This window comes from Chaetodon auriga, chromosome 8 (assembly GCF_051107435.1).
Source record: "Chaetodon auriga isolate fChaAug3 chromosome 8, fChaAug3.hap1, whole genome shotgun sequence".
In the NCBI taxonomy this organism is placed as follows: Eukaryota; Metazoa; Chordata; class Actinopteri; order Chaetodontiformes; family Chaetodontidae; genus Chaetodon; species Chaetodon auriga.
In genome coordinates, this window is record NC_135081.1 from 26,400,311 (window position 1) to 26,425,350 (window position 25,040).

Sequence of the window (25,040 nt, forward strand, 5' to 3'; positions counted from 1 at the left end):
TACAGAGACGAGCAGAGAGAGACGCATTCAGAGAGAGTGCCAAGGTGTGATGAGCGAGGGCAAGAGAGGAATACAGTGGTTTTGAAGAGTCTGACTTTGAATTTCAGAGGGAAACAAGCTGGAGAGCAGCGAGAGCGAGAGAGAGAGAGAGAGAGAGAGAGAGACACTCACGCTGAGGGGTGTGTCATAGCAATTTAGTTCCTCAAGGAAGTGCAGCTCAACATTATCTTAAGATAGGGTGGCAGCACTGACAGAGGTGCTGCAGGAGGGCTGTTTTTGGGGGGTTTTGGCTCTGCTCGCAGTGAAAATGAAAGGATCTCATTAAATCAACTGGCCTGTGCTGTCAGCCTGAGACACAGAGCAGAGGGAGAGGTATCTGACACAGACCAGGAGGGAGGGGGACTCAGAAAACACACAGGTAAGACACTTCTGCCTTGTTCATGTAGCAGCAACACAAAAAAATCCTCTGGGCCAAGATTAGTGTCTCTGCTGTTTGTTCTTGGAAAAATTAAGCGCATTCATCGCCGGCACCCAGGAGAGACGGGCCGAGTCGAGGGATGACTGGAACAAATTGTGTGACTTCTCTGCACTTCCCCATCTTGAGCGCGGGTTGGGAGATATGCGCATACGCTCGCAGTCATGCTGGAACAAGTACAGCGACATGCACAAATGTAGAGCTCACACTTTTGTTTGCGCATGCTGGGAGTTGCTCAACTCAGATCTCGAGGCAGTGGACTTTCCCTCCGTCACTGGCCTACTTTGATTTGAAGCACGTTAGGTTAGAAGCACATGCAGGGAAAGATGTCACTCATGTTGCGGCGCAGATGCCAGCTGCACACACGACCCGCGGGCCTCTGCTGATGACGCTGTGCCTTTTCACCAACTGCTGTCTGTTTCGCTTCCCTTTTGAGGCATTGTATATGGGTGGTGGGGTTGAGCAACGATGATTCAGAAGCGTTGTGCAATGTTGACAGAGAAACTGCAATATGTGCTTTTTGAGGATTTCAAAATGCTTCCTTTTCTTCTACTGAAAGAAAAAGTTTAACAGGAATTTTTGCAAAAGATTTGTCAAATGAAGGCAAGAAGCAAACGAAAGAAAGAAATACGAAAGAAAATCAACCCTTATAATCTTGCATAAAGAATTCAATGTGCCACTGAAGTAAGAAAACATCAAGAGTTACAAGCTACTCAAGAAGCTAAAAACAAGACGCGCATCTCAACCTTCAGCCCTGTTTCAAAACGGAAGTGACGCTTCATCCTGGCACAAAACTCCTCTTGCACAGAAAGCTGCTGTAGAAGGACAGACAGATCCTGTAGTTCTGTAGTTGTTATCTTTTAATCCTCTCCGGGTTCATCACCAGGGGAAAATAAAGGTTTTGACCAGTTCAATCAAACCACCTTTGTAGCTCAGCGATGGCCTTTCAGTAATAGCCTCCTTGTTTTCATCTGATTGAGTGATATGGCTTTTCTATGCTTTACTTTTTCTGGAACATTCTCATTGTTCAACCTGATCAAAGGCTGCGGGCGGCTGAGAGAGACCTCACCCCCTCCTCTTGGTCTCATCAGCTACAACTCAGTCCACCCGGCCCCAAGCCTGGTGCTGAAAGCCAATGAGAGTGTCAATCTGCGGAGCTCATCGTAACGACGCCCTGCTGCACTCCAATAACACAACAAGGCACATTGTGATCAGCTGAGTCAAAAGGGGCTTCATGAATCCCCCTCTGAGCCCTCCGAGAGGATTTATCTTCATACTTCCACACAGAGGGAAACAAACACGCAAATACACGCAAAAATTCTTTTATTCTCAAAAACACCTCAAAGCAAAAACAACCTGAAAGCACTTTTATTCAAAAATGCACATCCACGTGCGCACAAACTCATACATGAACACAAACACTGAGGCTGCAGTCATCTGAGGAATGCTAAATATTTACCTCTCCTGCCTGCCTGGATGGCTCCACCAATCAGCGCTCTCTCTTTGACTGTCCATTAACCGAACGCTTGAAGATTCCTCACCGCCTGGCGGTTACAGTTGCTCTAACAACAAGTGCAACCATCTCTGCAGCAGTTCAACAGTTCCACCTCTGCTCTGTTCCTTTTCATTCTGTACCTCTGACAGCTTCAGGTCTCACTCAGTGTACAGGTGCTTGTCGATCCAGGCAGGCATTTGCGATGGAAACAAACACTTGAACATGTAATGCAGTCACTCTCTGGTGGATGTCAACACCAGACCAGTGCTTAAAAGCCCTCTTCAGTCCATCCACACCAGAAAATTGATGCTCAACATTCGAAGCGTCCTCGAGGTGACGGACTGAACGACGTCCATTACAGAAATGCGGTTTCATGGCAATGTTTCAACACTCTCCAAACGGCTACAACTTCCTGATAGATCTGCATAAAATAAACAATGCAGATGCACAGAAAGTCAAGCAGCCAGCAGTCTCCAGCTGTGGACTCACATCCACTATGTGCAATACTGGCTGATGACTATGCACTGTGCACGTCCCTCAAATCCCTGTAGTCTTTTTAGCAAATAAATGAGATTGAAGCATGAATCTGAAATAGCTATCACGCTGCTCCACTTCCATTATCACCGTTCAGGGAAATTAATCTAATGAATGTTCTTTAATTCCCCACAGGGAACCCAAAGCTTTTGTAACAAAGCGAGCTATTAGAAATGTGACACTTGTTCAAAATGAATGGCTGTGCATGTAAAATGGAACCCAGTCAAATATCCTATAAAAGTGACTGTTTGCTTATTATGGATGATGCAGCTCGGATTGGATGCACACCAGGGACAGAGAGTCAGCGCTGCCTATTTGCATGATATGATCGTTAATGTGACTGGATCACTCTTTCGTTCATTAGCGAGATGTGGAGTTGTTTGCTGACTGTGCATCACTGGAGTCGGACAATGTCATCATTTGAATAAAGTGGCCTACTATGCACAAACATGAAACATGAAAGCAGCCATTGGGAAGTCAATTAACTGACAGCTTTCAGGCAACATGTTGCACATGTTTCAGTGACACATCAGCTGTTGTTGTTTTACCCAAAGGCAGACCTCAGGCCAGTAATTAAGGTCACCATTGCATTCAGGGAGCTCACTTTCTGGTCTTGCTCCATCATTGATGCAATCTGGAAACAGCAGGCATGGACCTGCCTCAGCTATGCAGCCTACCTGTTCCTCTCAAATACTTGTCCACACAGGCCAGAAGTCGGATTTACTGTGGAAATTTACACTCAAAGAGGCTCAGTAACTCTTGCAGGCCTGTTCACACCTCTCTGGGTGTATAAATGTGTAAATATAAGGCCGAACGGAGCACAGGAAGTAGGCGAGGATATGCGGCAGTCTCAGAGGCACTGATGCATGCAGCAGATACTGTATGTCTTTGCTGGCTCTGTCTTACTAATCGCAAACACTTTGGATTAAGGTGAAGTGGGTGTTAAGCATTTAAATAAAACTTAAGTTGTTCTTTATGTGTGTGTTTGGGGATGTGGGATTGGCGATACAACTTGGATTTAGCCATCAAGCATCAGGATCAAGTATTCTACAAGGACACATATTTGTTTCATCTCTTGTGTCATGTTGCTCTGATCCTTTCAGCCTTTGTTTTATTGCTGTGGGAATTTGACCTTATTTTGCTTGCCCAATCTTTGTACGCTTCTCTAATAAGAATCTCAAATAAAATGGAGTTTTCCTCTGTGAGTGATTCACTCCAAATCTACCTGTTTTCATGTTAGAGATTACGGGAAAATTAAATGTAATTAAAAAGGAATTAATTCAAACTGTGTTGACAAATCAAAGATAAACAGTGGATTTTGTAGTTGTGCCATAGCATGCTGCATGCATGCTGATGACATCCCCGGGGGGGTTCTCTGTGATGGATGCTAGGTGTGGTTAAACTCTCAGTGGGGAAATTAAAAGCCACAGTGGAGTCTCTTCCATGGTACTTTTCCCTTTTGGCATAATTTGTGTGTTAGATACAAAAACAAACACTGAAACTAACAGCAGAGCTTCAAACGTGACACTGCATTTTCAGTGTCTGTTAATTTAGCACTGTCGGGATATCAATTAACTTTTTATCCACAAATATTTGAGTTTGAATTGCTAAAAACTGTGGCATTGAAATGTAGTTCAGTGATGTGTGCGAAGGAGTGTGTGCCTAGGTGGCAATCTCAAGTTTAAAGAGTCAAAGTAATGACTGGAGGGTCGCCAGTTTAAATCCCCAGATCATCTGGGAAATTTGGATAAGAGAAGCGAACATGTGTTGGCCTCCCCAGCCTCCATAACAACAAACAGTTGGCCCTTAAACATGGCACTTAACCTCCAACGACTCCACTGAAGCTGCTCATTGTCTGGCAGTAAAAGACTGAAGTTGTGCCGAGCAGCAACCAGGTGTGAAAATGCTGTTCTATAAATACCTTCATTATTTTGGGTAGAGTAGTCTCTTCTCGTACATTTTGCACTTATATTTTTACCTCCACTGAGGAGGTTCTGTTTGTTTGTTTGTCTGTTTGTCAGCAGGATTACAGAAAAAGCTACTAGTTTCTTGAAACTTGGTGGAGGGGTGTAGCATGAGCCAAGGAAGAACCCATTAAATTCTGGAGCAGATCCGAATCACAGGGTGGATACACAAATTAGTTTTCACTTTGCAAGACAGGGCTCTTGGCCATGGCAGAATAAATGCCACATATCTTAAAATCTAATAGATGGTAGTAAAGTTCAATAGTGATAAAACACAGCCAAATGTAGAGATATTATGACTCCATAGTCCACAGTCACAGATATTAGTTATTTCCTGGGGTGTCTACACATGTAGCTGCTCAAACTTCACACAGGAAGCACTCGTAATGGAGGACTTGAGGACGGCAGTTTCATGAGAAAACTGGTACAACTGTAACATCGCCATAACTGTAACCACAGTTTTCTCAAACTAAGGTGTGGCTACAGAAACACACATTTGCATATTGTAGAAGGGCTGACTATGGGCCTTGGTGGAGGCTTCCATTATCCTATATTAGTTATTCAAGCAATGTGAAAGCATAAAAACAGTCATAATTAGTCTTAATCTGGTGTCAGGTATCGACATAGACATGGACTTTTGTATGTAACATAACTGTCTCGTGCACACGCAAATGAGCAATCAATCCACTCAGAGAAAGTTGGACATGCAAATGTTCAATATTTTCGCCTCTGTAACTGGTATACTACATGCAGTTTATTGATTTTGGATGAAGTCCTATTGTACAACTGTCTCAGCAATGTTGGAAACTACTAATTTGCAACATTTACAGCTGCAGTTTTAATCACTAAAGTAACCCTGAACCCTTACATTGTCATTAAAATGTAAAATACATCTTCCTTCTCCTTGACAACTCAGGCAACCATGGATGCCTTCAGCTCAAAGGACATGGCCTTGAGGGCGCAGAAGAAGATCCTCAGTAGCATGGCCTCCAAAAGCTCTGTCCAAATGTTCATCGATGACACCACCAGCGAGATCCTGGATGAACTGTACCGCATCTCCAAAGAATACACGGGCAACAAAACAGAGGCCCAGAAGGTGATCAAAAACCTGATCAAGATTGCCGTGAAGATTGGCGTGCTGTTCAGGAACAACCGTTTTAGCACGGAAGAGCTTGGAGTGGCCCAAGATTTTAAGAAGAAGCTGCACCAGGGGGCCATGACAGCTATCAGCTTCTATGAGGTACATTTCCATACATTATCCTTTTAACATAATAAAAAACTGTATGTACTAGCATTTAGGTACCTCTTTAGATGTTGTTTTTCATCTTAAGGTCGAGAAGATATCGTGATAAAGGACTGGATTCAATCGTAATATTTGAGTTTGGTACTATATATAAAGCTCATGCTCTGCTCAAAGTCACAAATCCCCTATGAGCTGATGTCTTCTGTTGATTGTGGATAATAGAGATGAACCGTCACAGTAATAACATTCTGTATTTCCCCACGCTGGGGCAGGTGGACTTCACCTTTGACAAGGCAGTAATGGAGGAGCTCCTGACCAGCTGCAGGGATCTGTTGCTGAAGCTGGTCAACAACCACCTAACCACTAAATCCCACGGTCGCATCAACCACGTCTTCAACCATTACTCCGACCCAGAGCTCCTGACCAAACTGTACGACCCCAGCGGCCCCTTCCGACCCAACCTCACCAAGGTCTGCAAAGGACTCAATAAACTGGTGGAGGATGGGACAATATGACACGGAACCAATGAAATGTCAGTCAGACACTGGGAGATCTACAGGAAGACTCACTTGAGACTCAGAACTGTTGGACAAAATTGGTCTTACTGCTGCTGAGGACCGGCAACGTATGACAAGCGATTTGAGAACAAAACTGCTGCCCCATTGTTCTCAAAGAATATGTGGGATAAAAATAAAGTTGGCTGAGTCATTCCTCAAGTCTTTGATGTTGAGAGGTAATACATACCATATAATTGTGATAAATACTTGTCTATTCAGACAAAGTTCTCAGAAACCAAACTTGAATACAAACTTTTTTATATTATATCAGCTGTTTTACTAGACTATGAAATTTATCCAATGTTTAATAATTAAGACCTTTAAATGCTGGACTACTGATGTTATGTATTCTGGAGAGGAAGAGTTAGAACAGCTGGACAGGTTGCATAAACAGGCAGGGAATGATGCCACTGTAATATAACACTGCCATCTGGTGGTCAACATGATGCTTCAGCAGCTCAATGTGCTGTATTTCCTGAGGCGTCTGAAGACAATGCAGCCAGTAATAAAGCAAACAACCCCACAGTGGACAGTTACACCAACACTTTGTAGTCTCAGCTTCAAAACATGTTTAGGAGCATCAACAAAAAGACTAACTCTTAAATGGTGTTGACTACACAAGCTTGAACGTTAATCCTGTAATTCATGTTTTTCTGAAGATTGGATCACAGGTGTTATCCTTCGGTTTTACATTACAGAGACATCGAATATTAACAGACAAGGGAAAAAAAATCAAGCCAAGAGTGGACAAACCACCATATGTAATAGCCAAATATTGTAATTTAGCATTTAACTGCTAATATATTTTGTTCTTTGTGGAAACAATAATGTGGAGAAAAAATATTAAATAACAGAATGCTGTGGATAAAGACTGAGTGCTAATGAGAGTCAGCAGTTTGTGGAGGTGGTGCTTTTTTTAAGGTCAAGAGGACTCAACCTTGTAAAACAAGTGTGGATAAACATCATGTCTACATCTGTGTACACACACACACGCACACACACGCATTCATTTAAACATACAGATCAGAATCTCATGAATTTAAACATTTTTTATTCTAATACAATACAACGAACAATACAAAACTTCTGAATTAAAAACAATGAACAAATAATAAAAAGATTGCTGTCAAAATATATTCTAAGACATGTCTCTCTTTTTAAACTTTGGCTAATTTACAGTTTAAATGCTTCAGCAGGGACAGACAGAACAATATATGAGCAACATAATTCTCTCAATATTACAGTGAACATGATCTATATACTTTATAAACTATGGCTGAAGCACTGAGTCACAAGACTTGGCTAACTTTATATTAGCATGATGTGAGGTAGCATTACAAACAAACCACTTGTTGAGTTCACCATACGAGGAGTCACATGACTGACCCAACATGTGACTGCGAAATTCTCATTCTTAACATTTCACGCTCATATGTCCTGCATGTGGAAACAAGACACACACAGCTATGGGACAATATTGAGCTTTTCATCATCTACAGTGTACAGAGTACAATAACCTGTTAAAAAATAGTGCTGCTTCCCATGTATCTCAAAAGGAGTTTTGACAAGACCTTTGAGCAGCTGGAGAAACCAGACCACTGAACTTGAATAAAAATATAAATGACTGTCAAAGGGAACATGAATAATACAGTCCAGTGCAGCAATATTCCATTGCAGCGTCCACTTTGGCAAATCCAATGTGACCTTTGTGGTATTGGGAACTAGTGAGAGTGAGACCTCTTACTTTTTGTCTGTGCTAAAGAGCAGCCAGCCTGTGACTGACAATCATCCACTGTGTCAACATGATTATTTGTCTTCTGTTACCTGCCGGTATGTAAGCAACACTACGTTCAAGAGGTGAGCAGCACTAGCTAGCTAACAAGAAGTACAAAGTTTACTTAGTCACCAGTGCAGGTAAGCAAGTAGTGGTTAAAAAGGAAAAAATTGAGCCCGGTCTCTGGTCTAACTTTGTGTTTTCCTGCATCTCTAACAGCAAACAGTGGATCACTCGCATTATTAGATCCTGGTACGAGCATCCTGCATGTTTACTGGCTCAATGACGCTGACAAACTTTACCCAAGGCACTGACTGACAACACATTTATGATACCTGATAGGGCTAGTTAGGGTAATACTGAAGCAGTCAGTGCCATAAAAGCATCAAAGTTTGGTACCCAGGCCTAGATCTATTCCTTTATCTTTCATTATTATCCAGGAGGCCAAACCCTGTGACAGGGCTCTCTGGGAGACTTCCTTTAATGATCACAGTGAAACAGCAGAAACACGTCACAGCTGAAAGATCTCATCTTCCCTGTCTCTCAGTTTCTTGGTGAGTTTGGTGATAGTTAGGGGCACTGCTCCATGTGCTCCCTGCTGCTGCATTCTGGAAGATGCAATGACACTCTGTGATCTTGTGAGGGGCCGCCACTCTGAAGTCCTGCTGGTGCAAGCTGCTTCTAGGGCAGCAACCCTGTGAAGAACAAACACAAGAAAAGATGCAGAGTCTGGCGACTGATAAGATTCCCACAAACAGCCTGCATTCATGTTTGGATGCTGTCAGTGATATAATCCCAATTCCAAGGAGTTGGGACATAAATAAAAACAGAATGAAAGTACAAACAAACTATGTTTACTTACAACAGTTTTATGAAATGTTCCTGAGCCCATGTAGTAATATCCTTCATGTAATCATGTGTTTCACAAAGTGCTTGTGAATGACTGAGCCTTTTGAGGATGCCCCCCAAAGCAGGAAGTGGCTCATAAGACTGAGGTCAGGGAGATGGATGGATGTACAAAGTGTTGGACTTGTGGACCAAGGTTCATGTGGTGTGTCATACCAGAAGTCAGCATCAGAACTAACATAAAATAATCCTGTATTGATATTTATATGCTTGGCCATGCCGTAAGATAAGAAAGAAAACAGAAAAGCTAAAGGGGTTGATGCGCGTAGGAAACTGCACACTGACAAAGGTTTACACAGTATACTTTCAGTGTATTAATACCGACACAAAGAATCACTTGAATGACAACACTCGAAGTCTCAGTCTCTCTGTCTGAACAGTACAAACAAGCAAGCAGTGAGAGCCATGTGGACATACCTCTCCTCTGACTCCTGGTATCCTCTGACAGCAGCCTGCTTGGACAAACTTATCAAACCATCCAACCTTTTCAGAAAATCCACTGGGGTAAGGTCTGACGCGCTTTCTCTGCCACCATCTTGCTTCTCCTCAGAGGAGCTTCCCGTGGGCCCATTCTGAGCCAAAACACAGCCAGCATTGTCTTCTTCACTGTCCTCTAAAACCAAGTCCACTCCATTACTACTGTGGTCCAAGTCTGACAGCACAGGGATTGACAAGGACTTCTTCAGGAATATCGAGTCATTGGTGTACATCCTGTTTGCTCTTTTGATTTGCTCCATCTGCAAGAGAAGATTAATTCGTCAGCCTTTTGCAAATTTAAAATCCAAAAAAAGTTGATTGACACTTTTAGCTTTATTTTCTAACATCATGAACAGGACAGATGCAAGTTCATATGGGCCATTAGGGTTAATAGTTCAAAATTGTATTGAAAAAATGTAATAGCCAAGATAAAAATAATGAGAAAAATGTATGTACATACAGAATTTATATGAAATAACCTTACACAAGTTCAGATATCCAAATATTTCAAACAGTTACATTACATTGGGAAGTATGACATCACGATATTATGTATTTCTATTATCGTGTTCAAATGAATGGCTGAGGGAATAATGCAGGAATAAAATTAGAATTAAAGCAGTTTCAGGAGTAAGTTATACTTACAGACACTCCATATTTCAGGGCCAGGCCTTGTAGTGTTTCTCCTGGTTGAATTTTGTGCTCAATGCGTCTCTGGCGGACCGGAGAGAGCGGAGACCGGACCAAACTGCCGTAAGACCTCGTACGGCTCCCGCGGAGGAGGCCGTTGCCCCCGGTTGGTAAAGACGCCCGCTCCCCGGACATGGTCGTGAACCACTTAGCTAACGTTAAGTTGGCAACCGAGCTAACGGTATACGGTTTCCGGCAAACGTTAATGTTGTTCACATCATGAAAATACAGCTTACTCCGAGTAGCAGCTTATTTAGCCTCCTAGCATCACTTTAGCTAACGTTAGCTAATTAACGTTGACACTTGACTCACGCCTTTTTTTCGTGTCAAACTGTGACTGTATGTTGCTAAGGTCCCCCGTCGAACTTCTGCCACAGCTAATGACAGTGACTTAACATACCTGACTACGAGTTTAACCTACCTTGTATCGCAAACAAATTCTTGAAAAGTTGCTGAGAAAGTTGTGAATGTTGTCATGTTTCCGGGAGTCATCTGTCCGCTGCCATGTTGCCATGACTGCCGTGTTGCGTGACTAGTCCCATGATTCGTCACAAGCGCTGCATTCATGACAATTAGAGAAAACGACAATTAGAGGAAACGATACAAAATGAGACTGCATACAGCCTATGGTTTGAAACAGAATTAATCACTTGAATATGATGACTTATGGCGTTTCATTGGTGTATGAACTCTCAAATTGAAGATAAATGAGTGAAAAATCACTTTGAGCGCAACATAACTTACCGCGTAAAAACTGAGCGGAACGTTATTCTATTCGAAGTTCGTATTTCCCATTCCACCCGTTGACAGGGAATGCCTCATTGCTATCATGGTTTAGCTTGTCGTAAAGTAGCTAGTTAGCTAACCGGTTTCTGACATCTGGTTTCAGATTAACAACCGTAATAATTATGTCATTTAAAAGGGAAGGTAATGACAAGAGTCAGTTGAACATCCTGAAGGTGAGAGTGTATCTATTCATATATATTTTTTTCTTTTCTAGAAGAGACTTCAGCTGAGATGCTAGGTTGTTATGGTTAGCATCCCGTTAGCTACCTGTAGCCATCTGTAGTGTAAAACGAAGCTTCTTTACAACTGAAAAACGATGAATTAACCACCCTACTCTTGCTGGTTTCAGAAACGGCGTGTGGCAGATCTTTTGTCTAATTTTATTCCAGAGGATGAAGCGGCTCTTCTGAAAAATGGAAGGTGAAGTTAACTTGTAACTTGGTGTTGTTAAAGGCTGTCCATGCATAGCTTGCAGCAGTTGACATGAATCTGAAATTCAACCTGTTCACTCGGTTTCTAGATACACCTGCCTTATGTGCTCCTACCGGCCTGTGTTCGATACAGTTGAAATGCTGACAGTCCACAGAAAGGGAAAAAGGCATCTCGAAGGTGAGACAGTCTAATTTATGATGTGTAGTTCATTATATGAGTTATGATATGGTTAAGTGTTTAAGTAATGATTATCTGTCCCACCTTTCTCTAAAGACAGCCTGTTTTGTATTTGGAGCTTCTTAAATGTCTGCTCCAAAAATAAAAGCAGTCCATTTTGCACTGTCAGACACCACAATATGATTTTTGTTTGGTGACTTAGTTCACTGATTTTGCTGTTGTTAATTAAGTCTGTTGATGCAATGTTGCATAAATAATGTAAGAATCCAATATTGTAATAAAACTGTGCAGCTCATAATACAACAAGAGATATTGAAGGGAGAGCTACAGGACAGTGGTAAAAATTAAATTCATGTTCATCTCCCCCAACCCTCAATATCCACACCTTAAATTGATTACAAATGGCTTTATGTTGTATTTCAACAGGATTAAAAGCATTCTATGGCAAGAAAGCACAGTTAAAGAACGAAATAACTAAAAGACAACATGAAAACTACGTCCAGACTGAAGATAAGAGACAGGTTGGTAACTTCATCTTATACAGGTATGAAGATAAGCTGTGTTTGCTAAAGTAAACCTTCCATAATCTCTTGTAGTTGTGGAGGAAAGTTGTTTTTGGAGAGAGGAGTCAGTCTGATTATTGGACAAGCAGAAGGTCAATGAATCATCGCTGGAGAATAAAGACATGAGCTGAACAGTCTTTGGTTAACTGGCACAGACTGTTGATCCATGTTGTTGTCTTGTGTCAGAGCCGTTGTGAGACCCTGTGACGACCACATGTCCCTGACAAATGACATTCTGCCTACCAGTTTAAAGTTGGTGCCTGCTGTGGAAAAGATAAACAACACCTGACTTCATGGCTGTGTTTTGTTGTGTTTTAAGGAACCCTCCTGTTCAGCGCCTTTACTCACACAAACACGGAAGCTTACGCATCACGCTTTATTGAAGACTGTACCGTACAACAGCTGCCATAGAAAAACCAGGTGAGTGAGATGTTTTTTTTATATTCCCACAAATATTTTAAAGTGTAATGGAAGAACACAGTTTTAAACATAAATCTGTCATATTTTAGTACGAAATCTGAAAAGGCACCACTGTCCATCGGGCCTGATCACGAACAAGCACGTCCAAAAACTGAAGCTTCAAACAGTTTATCACAAAGCAGCTCTGGCAGCTGCACAGCAGGTAAAGTCTATCAAAGAAAATCTCAGAAATCAAATAAAATGCAGCCATGATTGTCCTTTAACTGTGGACATGTTTTGTCCACATAATAAAGGGTCACATCCATCAGAAGACAGAAAAGGGTCTCAGGCTGCAGTGACACAGGAAGCAGAGCCAATAACAGCCCAGAGGAGGAGCGAGCTGGAGCACTACCTCCAACTGAAAAGGTACAAACTGTGGTGGAGTGCAGGGCATACATAGGATGGCAAAGGCATGACCCGCCCTACTCTGCCTCTGATTGGCTAGTACTCATTACCTTGGTTGGTTGGTTGGTTGGTTGGTTGGTTAGGTTTAGGCATGAGGACTGATGATTGGTTGGAGTAAGAATGTCATTCAGCCTGGGTGCTGCCTTCACCATCCTAGGAATAAAACAGATCTGCAGGCTTCCTGCACTTTTGTTTTACCTCAATTAATAATGCACCAAGATATGGCTTTTCGAGTACTGAATTCATGAAATTAATATTAAAGATGAAGCAAACTGCTGAAATAAAAATTTGTTTTCAGAATCACAAATGATCTCATGAGGCCACACTGGTGCTTTTAGGGTGAGGGGCATACAGGGGGCATGTATTAAGAGTACATCCACATCATCACTGATCACAGAGCTGTTTTTTGTTTTGTTTTGGCTTTTAAACTGAAGACACACATTTAAACTACTAGATGTCAGTTCAGTATATTTGTGTCAGCCTCATGATTTTCAGTGCGTTTCATCTTTCTTTCTTTGTCATTGTCTCAGTCAGGGGTGGCTGCAAGACCGGAGCGGCCAGTGGGTGAAGGACGAGAATGTGGAGTTTGATTCCGATGAGGAGGAGCCTCCTTCACTGCCCACGAGTCACTGACAGGACAAAGAACTGTGGGAAAGCACAGATTAGTTTGTACCACAGTGGTACGTTCAGGAGCCATGGTGCTGTTTGAAACAGCCGGAGCTTCACGTGCAGCGACTCTTTTAAACAGATTTGTACCATCCATAGACCTTCCATTGGATTCCATGGTTTTCCTAAGCTGATTCTACAGCAACAGCGTAATCTTGGAGCTCATGTCTTAGTTGTAAAAGGAGATTTGTACTCACTGATGATCGTCAGCTGCAGCTGTTTATACCTGGAAAAGCTAAATGAAAAATGTAATTTCACCCAGTCAGCTGATTCTGTAAAACATGTGCTTGTATTTTTATATCAAATTCTTGTAATTTTAATTTTCTGAAATGTTTTGGCTGTGCTTTTAAACATAAAGATTTCTAGAGAGAATAGCATTTTTGAACAAGTGACTTTAAACAGCATCACAAACTGAGTGGACCACGTTATTCCCGACATCATCAGCCTTACGTCTTGTTCATGGAGCCTTCAGGATCAGACTGCAGCACCAAAAGCTGAACAAACACTTGTAACCTACAGAATGCGTGAGACTATTTTCCATCACGCTTTGTTGTCTATTTTGCTCCTTTCAATTGAGCTCCGTCTCCGCTCTGGTTGGACTAATCCTTAGTCAGCTTTACTACAAATCAGCAGCAGATAGCCTGTATTGGTGCTAATCTGGGTAGTGAAGCCACCGGTTAGCGTTCTTCACAAAGTGTTCGTTCAGCACTGTTGGTATAAATTGGATAACACCATCAGGGTCAGTGGGAGGGGGCGGAGGGTCTTAGCGTGGGTTAGTTTCTGATGACACCGCTAATATGTGTCGAAAGCATGCTCACTTCATTATTTCGGAGCTCAGCGTCACCGCCACATGAGGAGGCATTTAACATGTTGACGATAGCTCTCAGTTGTTGTGGAGACTTGGCTGTGTGACGTGTAAACACTTGGAAATCGCTTCTGCAAACAAATGTTTGGATATTTAAATTCTGATTACCTTTGAAATTGTGCCTCTCTTTTCAGCATTAAAACTTGTCGCCCTCTGACGCAAAAAAAATAAAAACAAAAACAAACGAAACACAATATGGTAAACACGTCTGTCACGGCATTCGTGGCACCCAGCATGACAATCCAAAAATACACCTGTTTTACTGTGAAACGGCGATCAAAGGGAGGACGAACCCTCGGAATAGACTGTGTCAAGGCAACGTTGACTTTAAATCATTTTAAGATGCCAAACGTTAGTGAAGCCTGTGTGGCTGTAAAAATGTGACCTTTGAGAAAACTAAACATTGGTTGTCTTCTTCTTCTTGCTTTGTGGTCTTGTCCAACTTGACATTAAGTCAGAGCCCTTTAAAGGAATGAGGAAATGGGTTAAAGGAACGAGGGGAGGTCGTGTAGGAACCCCAGCAATGCTGTCACACTCCTCAGAGGTTAGCAGCTGTTTCTGTTCATAAATCTCTGGGTGCTCACGGGTGCAACCCTCTTAAAGTTGCTTCTTATATTTGGAACAAGGTAACTCAAGCCCAGTGGACCAGGTTATGTTTCCCATCAGGGTTTGGGGGGGTTAAAAATAGCACAGGTGCTTGAGGGAAGTCAGAGGATCAGGAGAGACTTTGAGGGATTAAAGTGCTGTGATTCTTTACATGAAGGATTCATCCTTAAATGCTGCCGTGTATGTCAGCCTTGGGGTCATATTATCACTTGACAGTCAGTAAAACAACTCATTTTGGGTTGAAATCCTGCATATCCAGTGTCACTGGATCAAATATAGATTCATATGACCCAATTAAATGTTCATTTGAGCTTCTGGAAAATAATTCTGTCCAGTTTCAGCTGTAGATACTTAAATTCACCAAAATATGTGCTGATTTGGTGCATTTAAACCCAGATTTGTTGAGAATAATCATATCCAATGTGAAATACTGACATCCAGATAAAGTGTAGAAACAATAGAATTAAACTTGCCAAAAATTTCCAAAAAAATACTTGAATAGATATGTTTATTTAAAGTATTTACAGTTTGTTGTCTTCCCACAGATAGCACCACATTGTAAAAGTTTTCATGAATGAAAGGAGTTAATCTTTTGTGTGGGATGATGTCGGCGATGCACTAAACTAAAAGCACAAAAAAAAAAGACACTTCACATTTTGCTTGTGACCTATACATGCCTTTATGATGAATTCAGCAGTCTACAAAAAGCTGGCCGCAGGAAATGAAATGAAATGATTGGATGTTAGGTGGGTTGCACCATGCACGACGACCCGGCTTGATTTGGGAGGATTCAGCTCTGGCACGAGGCTGTTGGTGGCAGTCTGTCTGCAGGCTCCGGGGGGCTGAAGGGGTTGTTCTTCTGTTTGCTCCTTGTTGCTTTCATCTTAATCTCTGCTGGCGAACTGCAGCGAGAAAAAAGATAAGGGATGAAAGAGAAATACGACACAGAATAACTAATTAGTAAAAAAGATGGTGGCTCAAGATACATTTATTTCCCTTAAAATTAAACCCCAAAATTTGACTCTACATTTAAATCTTCTCACATCAGTGGATCTTTACACACTAATCCTGCCCAGTGCATCTTAAATATTCACTCCAGTCTTTCCAGAATTCTACATTTTAAGATTTTGTGAGTGTGCAGTCAGAGCGGCTCTCACTCATGTCGTTGTTTCGTGTGATGGCCATGGCGGCTCTGGCGCGGGGACCCTGCTGGCTGAAGTGGTAGCCGAATCTGAGGATGCTGGAGTTGTTCTCCAACATGGAGGCGATCTCCATCTCAACTGAGTCTCCCAACTTCTGCCTCTGTGCCAGAGAGAAGAGGAACAGCTCGTTAAAAAAGAGATCTGAACCGTTTCTGGAACGTGACACTGAGTCTGATGAGTCTAACACATTAAATCTGACGGTTTATTACTGATGTGCCTCCTGTCAGTCACTGCAGTGAGATGCACTGCACATCTATAGTCTTAGTTCTGTGTTTCAGACCTGGTTGTCAATCTTGAGCTCCACCAGTGTGGCATTGTTGGCCATCGCTTTAATGATCGCCATCATGCCGTCTGCGGTGATGAAGTTTGACTCGATATTAAGACTCTGCAAGCTGGTGTTCTCCTGCAGCATCTCAGCACATGCCTGGTACAACACAAACACACAAATTGGGATTGTTTACTGCTTAACATCTGGAGGACATTTTCATTTCTCAGTGAAGCTTGAGCAGCTGGATTTGGCTGCTTCTCTGTGCAGGTTCAAAAACTTCTAAGGGAATGACAGGTATAAATGACAGAGATGCAGAAAAGTATCTGTCTGCAAGGTTTAAATATCTATGTGTGACATCAGTGGCATTTCATATTGTACTCACGTAGGCCACAGGGTCGTTGCTTCGGGTCGCAGCTATGCTCAGAAACTCCACGTGAGAGTTTCCCTTCATCGCCTCAAAGATCTCTTTCAGTGTTGGGATGGGAATGTCCTGCAGCACAGACACAGACGTCACCTTTACGAGCTGTGGTTCTTACTTCGGAAGAGTTATACTCCAACTGATGAATACAGCAACACCGTAGCTGGTGTCTTGATGCAGACACTGATATTTGAATCTGTGCTGCTGCTTCTGCTTGAAGTTACGGTCGCTTGTTTTTCGCGCTCACTGACCTTGATGTTGTTGAGGTTGACTTCAGTCAGGCTGCTGTCGTTGTTGTGGATTCTCTCCAGGGTTTCCTCCACGTTGGTGGGGTTGGGCAGCTCATCGGGGAAGATCTTGAATGGATCTGGTTTCACTACACCTGCAGGAGACACAACATTGCAGCTTAGGCGACAAAGTGCCTGCAGTAACACAGACTATGTTCAGACTGTAAGAAGAAAATATTCTCTTTGAAACTTCCTGCATTAAATGCCACACACACAGTGCCAGAAATAAGAAAACCTCAACATCTCCTCAGGCTGCAAAAAGAGCTCTTTGGGTTTTTGTGTTTTCCCTTCATGCAGTTAATACTCAGCAGCTTCCCCTCAGTTCCTGTTCAGCACACACACTTGAAATGTTTTACATTGGTGACAATATGATGCAAATCCTGTACTAATGATTCCTTACTTGAGGAATATGAAGATAATGTTCAACGTGCATCAGTGTTTGTGCAGCTTAATGTAGCTTAAATAAAACACAGTCTAAAATATGATGAATGCAGTACAAAATTCTGAAGTCAAGAATCTGTCCTTTTCAACTTATCTTCTTATGACTCTCAAGATTAGTTTTAAAAACATATTTCTCAATAAAAAAAAAAGAGATAAAAATGTGTATGAAGTGATGTCGTACGTACTGTTGATGCCCTCTGTGTTGGCGATCGTGCCTGTGGTGCCCAGAGCATCATAGTACTGCTTGTTGCTCATCAGCGTGTACATTCCCAGGATTGCTGCAAGTACAAGAAAACAGTCACTCTGAACAGAAGATAAAGACGTCTGTGATATGTGAAAAAGATCATATCATATGTCCTGGACTGTGCTTTTGTCACGGTTGTACACTGACGTCCCCCACGATGACTCCATGTGTATTGCTGCACATAAAGATAAAAGATTTCTGATTTGGACCCGTTTCTGAGACCCGGGTAGGTGTTCCCTCGTCTCTCGTGCGTCTGTTTGAGGAGATAAAGATATTGTTGTCTCAGCTCAGCAGAAAACTCCGTCACTGGTTGTAATCTCACACTTTCCAGGGATGCCGAGGAAAGTTTCAGGGTGAGCGGGTGGGCCCTTAACTTTCTGACACAAACTGACAATACTCAAGTACAGTGCAAGCACATCAGAATTGTACAAAAGTACAGTACTTGGATAAATGTACTTTGTTACTTTCCAAACAAATTATCTGCAGTGAATCATGCAGACTTGTATCCACTGTAGTTTCTGCAGCAGGCTGTATAGAACACACAGTATCTACACATGTAAAACATCATTTTCATTCTTCGCCTCCACCCAGCAGATAACTGATGGCCTGTTGTTGCTTCTTCTGACCAGGAGAGGGCAGACCTGCTGCTGCTTCTCTTGCTCTAGTTGTAACCAAACTGTGTCACACACCAACTGCTGTGACAGCAACCCCCGCCTCACCCCTCCTTTCCACCCTCACTCCACCTTCCCACCCACCAGCCTCCTGACCCGGTGTGGGGAACCATGGGAAGGGCCTTGTGAGGAGAGGGAGGCCAGGGAGACAGCTGCCTGCTCGGGCAGGGGGCGTCACCGACCATAAACACCCCCTCATCATCCGGTTTGGCCCTGAGAATAACCCACGGTAGCTTTGCAACACAAACTAGACTGCGGATAACTAAAAAGCTCAATATAGCAGAGTGTTAATATAAATAAAACGTGAAAATTAAGTCACCAGGGTGACTTGTTGGACCGTTCTCCCTCTGAGCTCACGAAGCGGGTCGGCCAAGCTATTCATCCCCTTTTAGTGTGTTTGCCAAAAAGCCCACACAATAGACTGACAGAGGCTAACTGAGGTTTAATCCTCATCTGGACTCCATCCAGGGTTAAAACCACGGTCTCTCTGGACAAACAGGCTCCCCTGCTCTGTCTTTCCGGATGCCTGCCCGCCTGTTTGGCCTGTCAGAGGAGTGTGGCGGGGTTTTCTGAGCGTTCGAATCATCAAACTCAACAAAGAAAACACGTTTAGTGATTTCATTTAACCTAATTTCTAAAATCATCTCACATTTATTCAGCAGGCCTGTCGGAAACAGACAGTTGTTAGCATGTCTAAAGCAGCGCCTACAGTAGTAAACGAGGGTGACTTCCAAGAACCAGAAGCATATTATTAACTAACAAGGTTACATAGTTTGTGGGGTTACAAGTTCTATATAAAACAAAGCTCAGTTTACGATGAGCTGCCGTGACCAGACGCCACAGTTTGTTCGGGATTGTCCTGGTTTCCACCACTATTAAAATAATAATTAGCATGTTGACCTCCTCATTATTCCTTTACCCGTTATGAAACACACCACACATCTGAATTCAACACTGATTTTTCTGTGTATATCAATCAATCAATGTGCATTGTCAAAGACTGGTGCTAGCTTAAGAGTCAAAGGCTAGCAGGGTGTTTTTGAAAGCTGCCCTCAGTAGGTGTGCTAAAGGCTGAAATAACTATCCTCCATCCACAAAACGCCCGTGCTGTGTGCATGAATGTGCGGTACTCTGACTGGTGCTGGTTTGTGGGTTTGAAGACATGGTCACAACTGGCACATCCATTGAGTACTATTTTGTCACAGTGTGAAAGCTGGTTCTCAGTGCTAACAGAGTTAAGCTAATGTTAGCAGTTGTACTGCTCTTAGGTGGAAAGTTTACACCCCAGCAACCTTAATGAATGTTAGCTGAGATTAGCATTTGGCAAACACATTAGTCCTTTCTCCTCTAATGTTCAAAATAAAAACAGAACAATGAATGGAGCAATCATTAGGCTAACACAAGCTTAATTAGCTTGCTATCTGCTATCTACAACAGCTAAAATTTGCCAGCAGCAGTTAACAATTCAGATGGCAAAATCTTGAGTCTACAATTGTCTGAAAGCACCACTGTTTTAACGAAGAACTTTGAGTAAATGCCACTTAGACACAGCAACGGCAGCTGGTAGGGACAGACCTCAGTGACACTCAAATATGGTCTTCACGGTAATCTTCGGTCGTCCGTTAGAAAATGGCTAGTTATCCATCTGCAGTCCAATCAGCACGGTTACCCTTTCTATTGTTCGCTAACACGTAATGTTGGTGATCAAAGAATAATACTTTAGCCAGTATTAAGTTACTTTAAGACCATCACCTGCAGTATATTAATAATATCCAGTGTACAAATCTTAAAGTAAGTCATATTTTAATGAGGACTCCCAAAATACTTCCCTCACCACACTGTTGATTCTAAGCTTTAGTTAAATGATTTTGAGCTTCAGGAAACGGAAAAACTGGCTTTTCTATCTGTGAACACAGTAGCTTCCCACTGGCCTGGTTTAGCAAGATACAGTATCTTTGCCCCTACCATCCCCATGTCTACTCCACCCTTCCTTTGGTGGCCCGGGGCCAGGCTTATTTATTTCTGTGTTGCTGAGCATGGTGAATTGGACCCCATCGCATGTCTGGCCTCGTCTGTTGACCTGGGACTACTGAGCTGTCTCAGTGTTGAGGCAAACAATATGAAACCTGCTGTTAGTTTCATATTGTTTCCCATTTCTGGGTCTGTCTAACAGAACTATGTGGGTCAGAGGCACCGTGATGAAACACTGAGGTCACACTGTGCTGTGTATGTCAGGACCTGCTGCTGGGAAACAGCATGAGGACAAACAGATGACATCATAGGAGGAATAGACCTTTTTCACAGCAGGCGTGTTTGCATGTCATGACAGGAAACCCGCAGGTGTAACTGATAACATTAAGAGCAGCTGCATTCCACTTAGATGAGCTCTCAGTTTCAGGGTTTTGGGCATGCTGGCTCGCTGGCATGAGAACGAGAACTAGTTCCAAATGTGTGTTTCCTACACGGATAAGTCAAAATGTCTACCATGAAAAGGTCATAGTTGATCAAATCAAAGTGTCACAGTGAAGCTGTGACAATTTCGACGATTTCAGTTTTATCACCGTGTAACAGGACCAAACAAAAGGAGCCTTCATAATAACATTATAAAGTAAAGATTTCCGTTGTGCAAATGAAAAAGGCTGTTAAACTTTGCTCAAACTGTGTATGTTACACCTGTGTTGTCTGCTGTGGAAAAAGGCCTATGTTGAAACACAGTGCTGCTGTTAATCAATCGTGATAAAGTTTGGCCAACCTGCAATATCGCACATCTCTGCGTCCGTGGCGTTTTTCAGAGCCTCCTCCAGCTCGGGCTCCAGAGTCACCTGCTCGTGCAGCGGGAGCTCTGCTGCTTTCTTGGCCACAAAGACCTTTCCTGGAGATAAAAGAAAGAAAAAACAAGAAATGAAAGCAGAGAAAAAGGCAGAGGGACAGTTAGAGATGAGAAAGAGGAAAATGGAAGTGCAGAGTGAAGTTGGAGAAGACAAAAATGGAAGATGGAAAGATGTGAATATGAGAAGGAGTCCATTTGAGGTCCTATCTGATGATTTGTGTGTATTTTTTCATCAGTCTGCAAACCAAATTTCTCAAAGTTTTTACTTAAAAAAATAAAATCTTCATGAGTTTTCTTCAGTCTGAAAGCTTTAAACTGTAAGTTTGTCTCTGTTTTGGTAAAAGCTTGTTGGGATCATGTTTCCCAAAACACGAGTAAGCCAGGGCTTATCACGGATTTGTAGACCGGCTCTAATAAACTCAATTTTCCACTGGAGCCTAGTTTGTGCCTTCTTATCTTATTTCTTTGAGCTGTTCTCGTTGATCTTAACAGTTTCAGCCGCGAATCACAAAAAAAGAAAAAAAACGTTCGATAGAGCAGAGATATTCCTGGTGCATCGCAGGTTTTATTAGATGAGGTGCACAGGAACAAATGTTCTGAACCGGATCATTTCATGCTGTAGGTCTGGACATGTCAGCCCGTGGGACGATGATGGAAATGGCCCCAAAACTCAGTGAGCTGCAACAACCCAACACAGACCTGAAACTAAGAGCCTGGGCTGCTGTGCAGTGGTGCATCACACAGTACAATACTGTACAGCTGTCTGAGGGACAAGGAAAAAAGTCTATGGAGATTTAAGTCTTTGCATAAAGAGCTATTTATATCCAGAATCTACTGTAATTCATGTAACCTCTGCTGAAGGTTTCCACAGAGTGCAAAAAACAGTTGAGCGATCATGTGATGGAGACACATACAGCAGCTTTTACTGTGTTTCACATGTGTAACTGTGCAATCAAAAACTTTATTGTACAGCCCTGCGTACAGGTTTACAGTATAAGAATTACTCTGAAAAAAAGGTTGATTTCATCTTTAATTTCTAATGTCCCAATTTGTGCTTTATAATTATGAGATATTTCTATTTTTTCTGTCTTGCATGAAAATTAGACATCTTAAATTGAATATTTTGTGGGCTGTGGATCCATCAGAATTGCTCACAAAGGACGCCTGCCCCCCCACCTTTCTTCTCCCCAGTGAAGGGCACCAGGTCCTCCTTGTCCTGGTGCTCCAGGGCCAGCTTCTCCAAGTGCTGCTGCAGGGCTTCGCGGTCAAATGGACCTGTTGGACTCTTCTTTGTCTGGTCACGCTGCCGTAAGCCAGCAGGCAGCATGGCATTCTGGGAGAACAAGAGGTCAGATGTTATGTTGATGTGACATCAAAACCAGAGAACATGAGAGAATGGAGTTACTGTTGTTTCAGTGCCTGGATGGACTGAGTAAGTGGAGGAATCCTCAAAGTCTCAGACAAATGATCTGCTGGTGAGGTCAAAGTGCATGTGCAACATTTTCAGTCTTTGATTACTGTAGCTTTAATTTGCTTGATGCACCATTTCCCACAATGCACGAATGAAGATCTTCCCTGATTTTCCTTCCTTCCAGCTTTCATAAGTCAGCTACACTGTGCATTAACCTTGGCTGCAAATTCTTCATCTAATCTTCATTTAGATATATTTCAATTGATTCGTCAATTGATCGTTTGGCCTCATTCTCATGCTGCTCTCTTGTATATAACAAACCTAATCACTGGTGGGAGGAAGGAAAGGAAGGAAAAACATTGCAGTGAAGTGGAAAGGATTGCACCTCTCGTCTTTAATGTTTTGTACCCTGCAGGTTTTTGTCTGTCTCACAGTTATGAAGCTACCTCTGGTGTCGGTTAGACCACCTGGGGTAGAAAAACCTGCAGGACTTGTGAACCTCAGGCACCAGAACTGACCACCGAGGCCTCGTTGTTTTGGAGAAAGTGATCAGAAGCCGACCACTTGGTGGGTTACAACAAATCCGGCTTCCAAGTACCTCGGGGTCCATCTCCTGCAGCTCATACTCGAGCTGATCCAGCTCCTCGGCACTGAGGCCCTTGAGGATGGCATCCTCGTCGATGTCCCTGGGGTCCGACATGGCTCCTGAGGCTCCGGCTCACGCACACACACACTCACTCATGCACACCGCTGCACACCCCTGGGCGAGAGGGCACTCTGAGAGGAGGAAAGAGAGAGGAGAGACATGAGGGGGAATCCTTGGTGTGATGTGGAAACCTTCTGCGCTGGAGGACTGAACTGAATCTGCACCCACCCCCTCATCCATGCAAAGCACTCTTCATGATCACACAGCTCATATTTATTGCAGTATAGTAGATGTTTCACAAAGTGGTGAACCTCGCTCCATCCTCGCTCGTGAACGACTGAGTCTTTCCAGGATGCCCCTTTCATACCCAATCATGATTCTCTCACCTGTTACTGATGAGCCTGTTCACCTGTGGAATGTTCCAAACAGGTGTTTTTGGAGCGTTCCAACAGCTCCTGTCCCAACTTGTTTGAAACGTGTTGTTGCACCAAATTCAGAATAATCTTATTTTGGGCATTTTACTCCTTTATTGGACAGGCAGCATGAGAGAGAAACAACAAAAAAGGGAACATTTCAGCTCGTTATCCTGTAGGACACCAGGGCGCCCAAAGGTGTTTGAACTATTTGTTGAAAATCTAAATCACTTTGTCCCTCTTTTACCTGGGGACCCCCTGGGGCCCTGTCAAGGACCACAGGGGGTCTCCTGCTCTGCATTTTGGGAACCACTGTCCTTGCCAAACATGATGTTTCATGATCTTCATTGAGCTTATCAGCTGCCCCATCCAGAGCGCTTCAATAACGCGATGATGATAATAATAGATGCATTTCCAATAATACATCTGCAATACTCAGGACAGCAGAGTCTGTATAAATATGCTGCAGGGGCCTCCAGGTCACATGCTTACATAAGCTTCCTTTTCACCTTAAAACACACAAGAGGTGGATAACCACCCACTGAAGCGGTGGAGCGAGGTAGAGAAGTGAAGAAAGAGAGCGAGCGAAGTCTTTGTAACTCTAAACCCTTAGCTCACCACACGGCAACTAAGAATAGCAGAATGCAGAGAGGAGAGGGCGGAAAGTGCAATCCCTTATTTATCAGTGACGGACACTCGTTCATACAGTGGAGAACACACCCGCAACATATCTGCACCCACTGATGGATAAACACACACATAAGGACGGACAGTCTGTGACACATCGACGAGCCGCAACTTCAAACCACACAGCAGAGCCCTCAAACGAGGAAATACCACAGCTGGGTCAAAGTATGAGTAATGCAGCTATCAGGTTCATGAGGTCAGATGTTTTCATTTTCAGTCCAAATTTCATCCCAACTTGGCCAGAGCAGAAAACCAATCAGGTCGCAGAGTGTGGTTTCATGCAGTCTGCCTGTATGTCGGGAAGCATTAACGTCTGAGCCGGCAGGAGGTACAGCGTACGGTCACATTTAGGCTCAGGGGTTCGTTAAATTAAGTGTATCATTATTTTTTTCAGTAGGATTTACATCAGCACAGCCTCTCCAGCTACATAAAAGTGTTTCACCCCCAC

At 42.9% G+C, this 25,040-nt stretch overlaps 4 protein-coding genes across 5 annotated transcripts in view; 2 read left to right on the top strand and 2 right to left on the bottom strand.

Moving 5' to 3' along the window:
• On the top strand, positions 1-7,398 carry tnfaip8l2b (tumor necrosis factor, alpha-induced protein 8-like 2b). Its single transcript, XM_076736811.1, has 3 exons — positions 1-418; positions 5,385-5,708; positions 5,984-7,398. The coding sequence occupies exons 2-3, from the start codon at positions 5,391-5,393 to the stop codon at positions 6,224-6,226; spliced, it is 561 nt and encodes a 186-aa protein (XP_076592926.1). The 5' UTR covers positions 1-418; positions 5,385-5,390; the 3' UTR covers positions 6,227-7,398.
• Positions 7,301-10,980, bottom strand: lysmd1 (LysM, putative peptidoglycan-binding, domain containing 1). Of its 2 annotated transcripts, XM_076736809.1 has the most exons (4): positions 10,860-10,980; positions 10,071-10,672; positions 9,366-9,685; positions 7,301-8,737 (listed from the first exon to the last, which is right to left on the bottom strand). In XM_076736809.1, exons 2-4 carry the CDS (start codon positions 10,248-10,250, stop codon positions 8,554-8,556), a joined length of 684 nt encoding a protein of 227 aa, XP_076592924.1. In that variant the 5' UTR covers positions 10,251-10,672; positions 10,860-10,980; the 3' UTR covers positions 7,301-8,553. The 2 variants fall into 2 exon arrangements, with proteins under 2 accessions (XP_076592924.1, XP_076592925.1); XM_076736810.1 differs by lacking the exon at positions 10,860-10,980 and having other exon boundaries at positions 10,071-10,700.
• On the top strand, positions 10,953-15,593 carry scnm1 (sodium channel modifier 1). The gene is made up of 8 exons (XM_076736808.1): positions 10,953-11,074; positions 11,251-11,321; positions 11,422-11,510; positions 11,937-12,031; positions 12,393-12,493; positions 12,583-12,695; positions 12,787-12,898; positions 13,468-15,593. Exons 1-8 carry the CDS (start codon positions 11,024-11,026, stop codon positions 13,568-13,570), a joined length of 735 nt encoding a protein of 244 aa, XP_076592923.1. The 5' UTR covers positions 10,953-11,023; the 3' UTR covers positions 13,571-15,593.
• The window catches only part of tmod4 (tropomodulin 4 (muscle)), a 14,972-nt gene continuing 5,498 nt past the window's right edge, over positions 15,567-25,040 (bottom strand). Inside the window, exons 2-10 of the mRNA XM_076736807.1 lie at positions 23,445-23,623; positions 22,612-22,768; positions 21,358-21,477; positions 17,876-17,968; positions 17,214-17,344; positions 16,927-17,034; positions 16,557-16,700; positions 16,232-16,376; positions 15,567-15,976 (exon numbers count right to left, since the gene is read on the bottom strand). Of these exons, the coding sequence (XP_076592922.1) occupies positions 15,954-15,976; positions 16,232-16,376; positions 16,557-16,700; positions 16,927-17,034; positions 17,214-17,344; positions 17,876-17,968; positions 21,358-21,477; positions 22,612-22,768; positions 23,445-23,546 (1,023 nt within the window). The 5' untranslated portion in view covers positions 23,547-23,623 and the 3' untranslated portion in view covers positions 15,567-15,953. The remainder of the gene's footprint in view (positions 15,977-16,231; positions 16,377-16,556; positions 16,701-16,926; positions 17,035-17,213; positions 17,345-17,875; positions 17,969-21,357; positions 21,478-22,611; positions 22,769-23,444; positions 23,624-25,040) is intronic.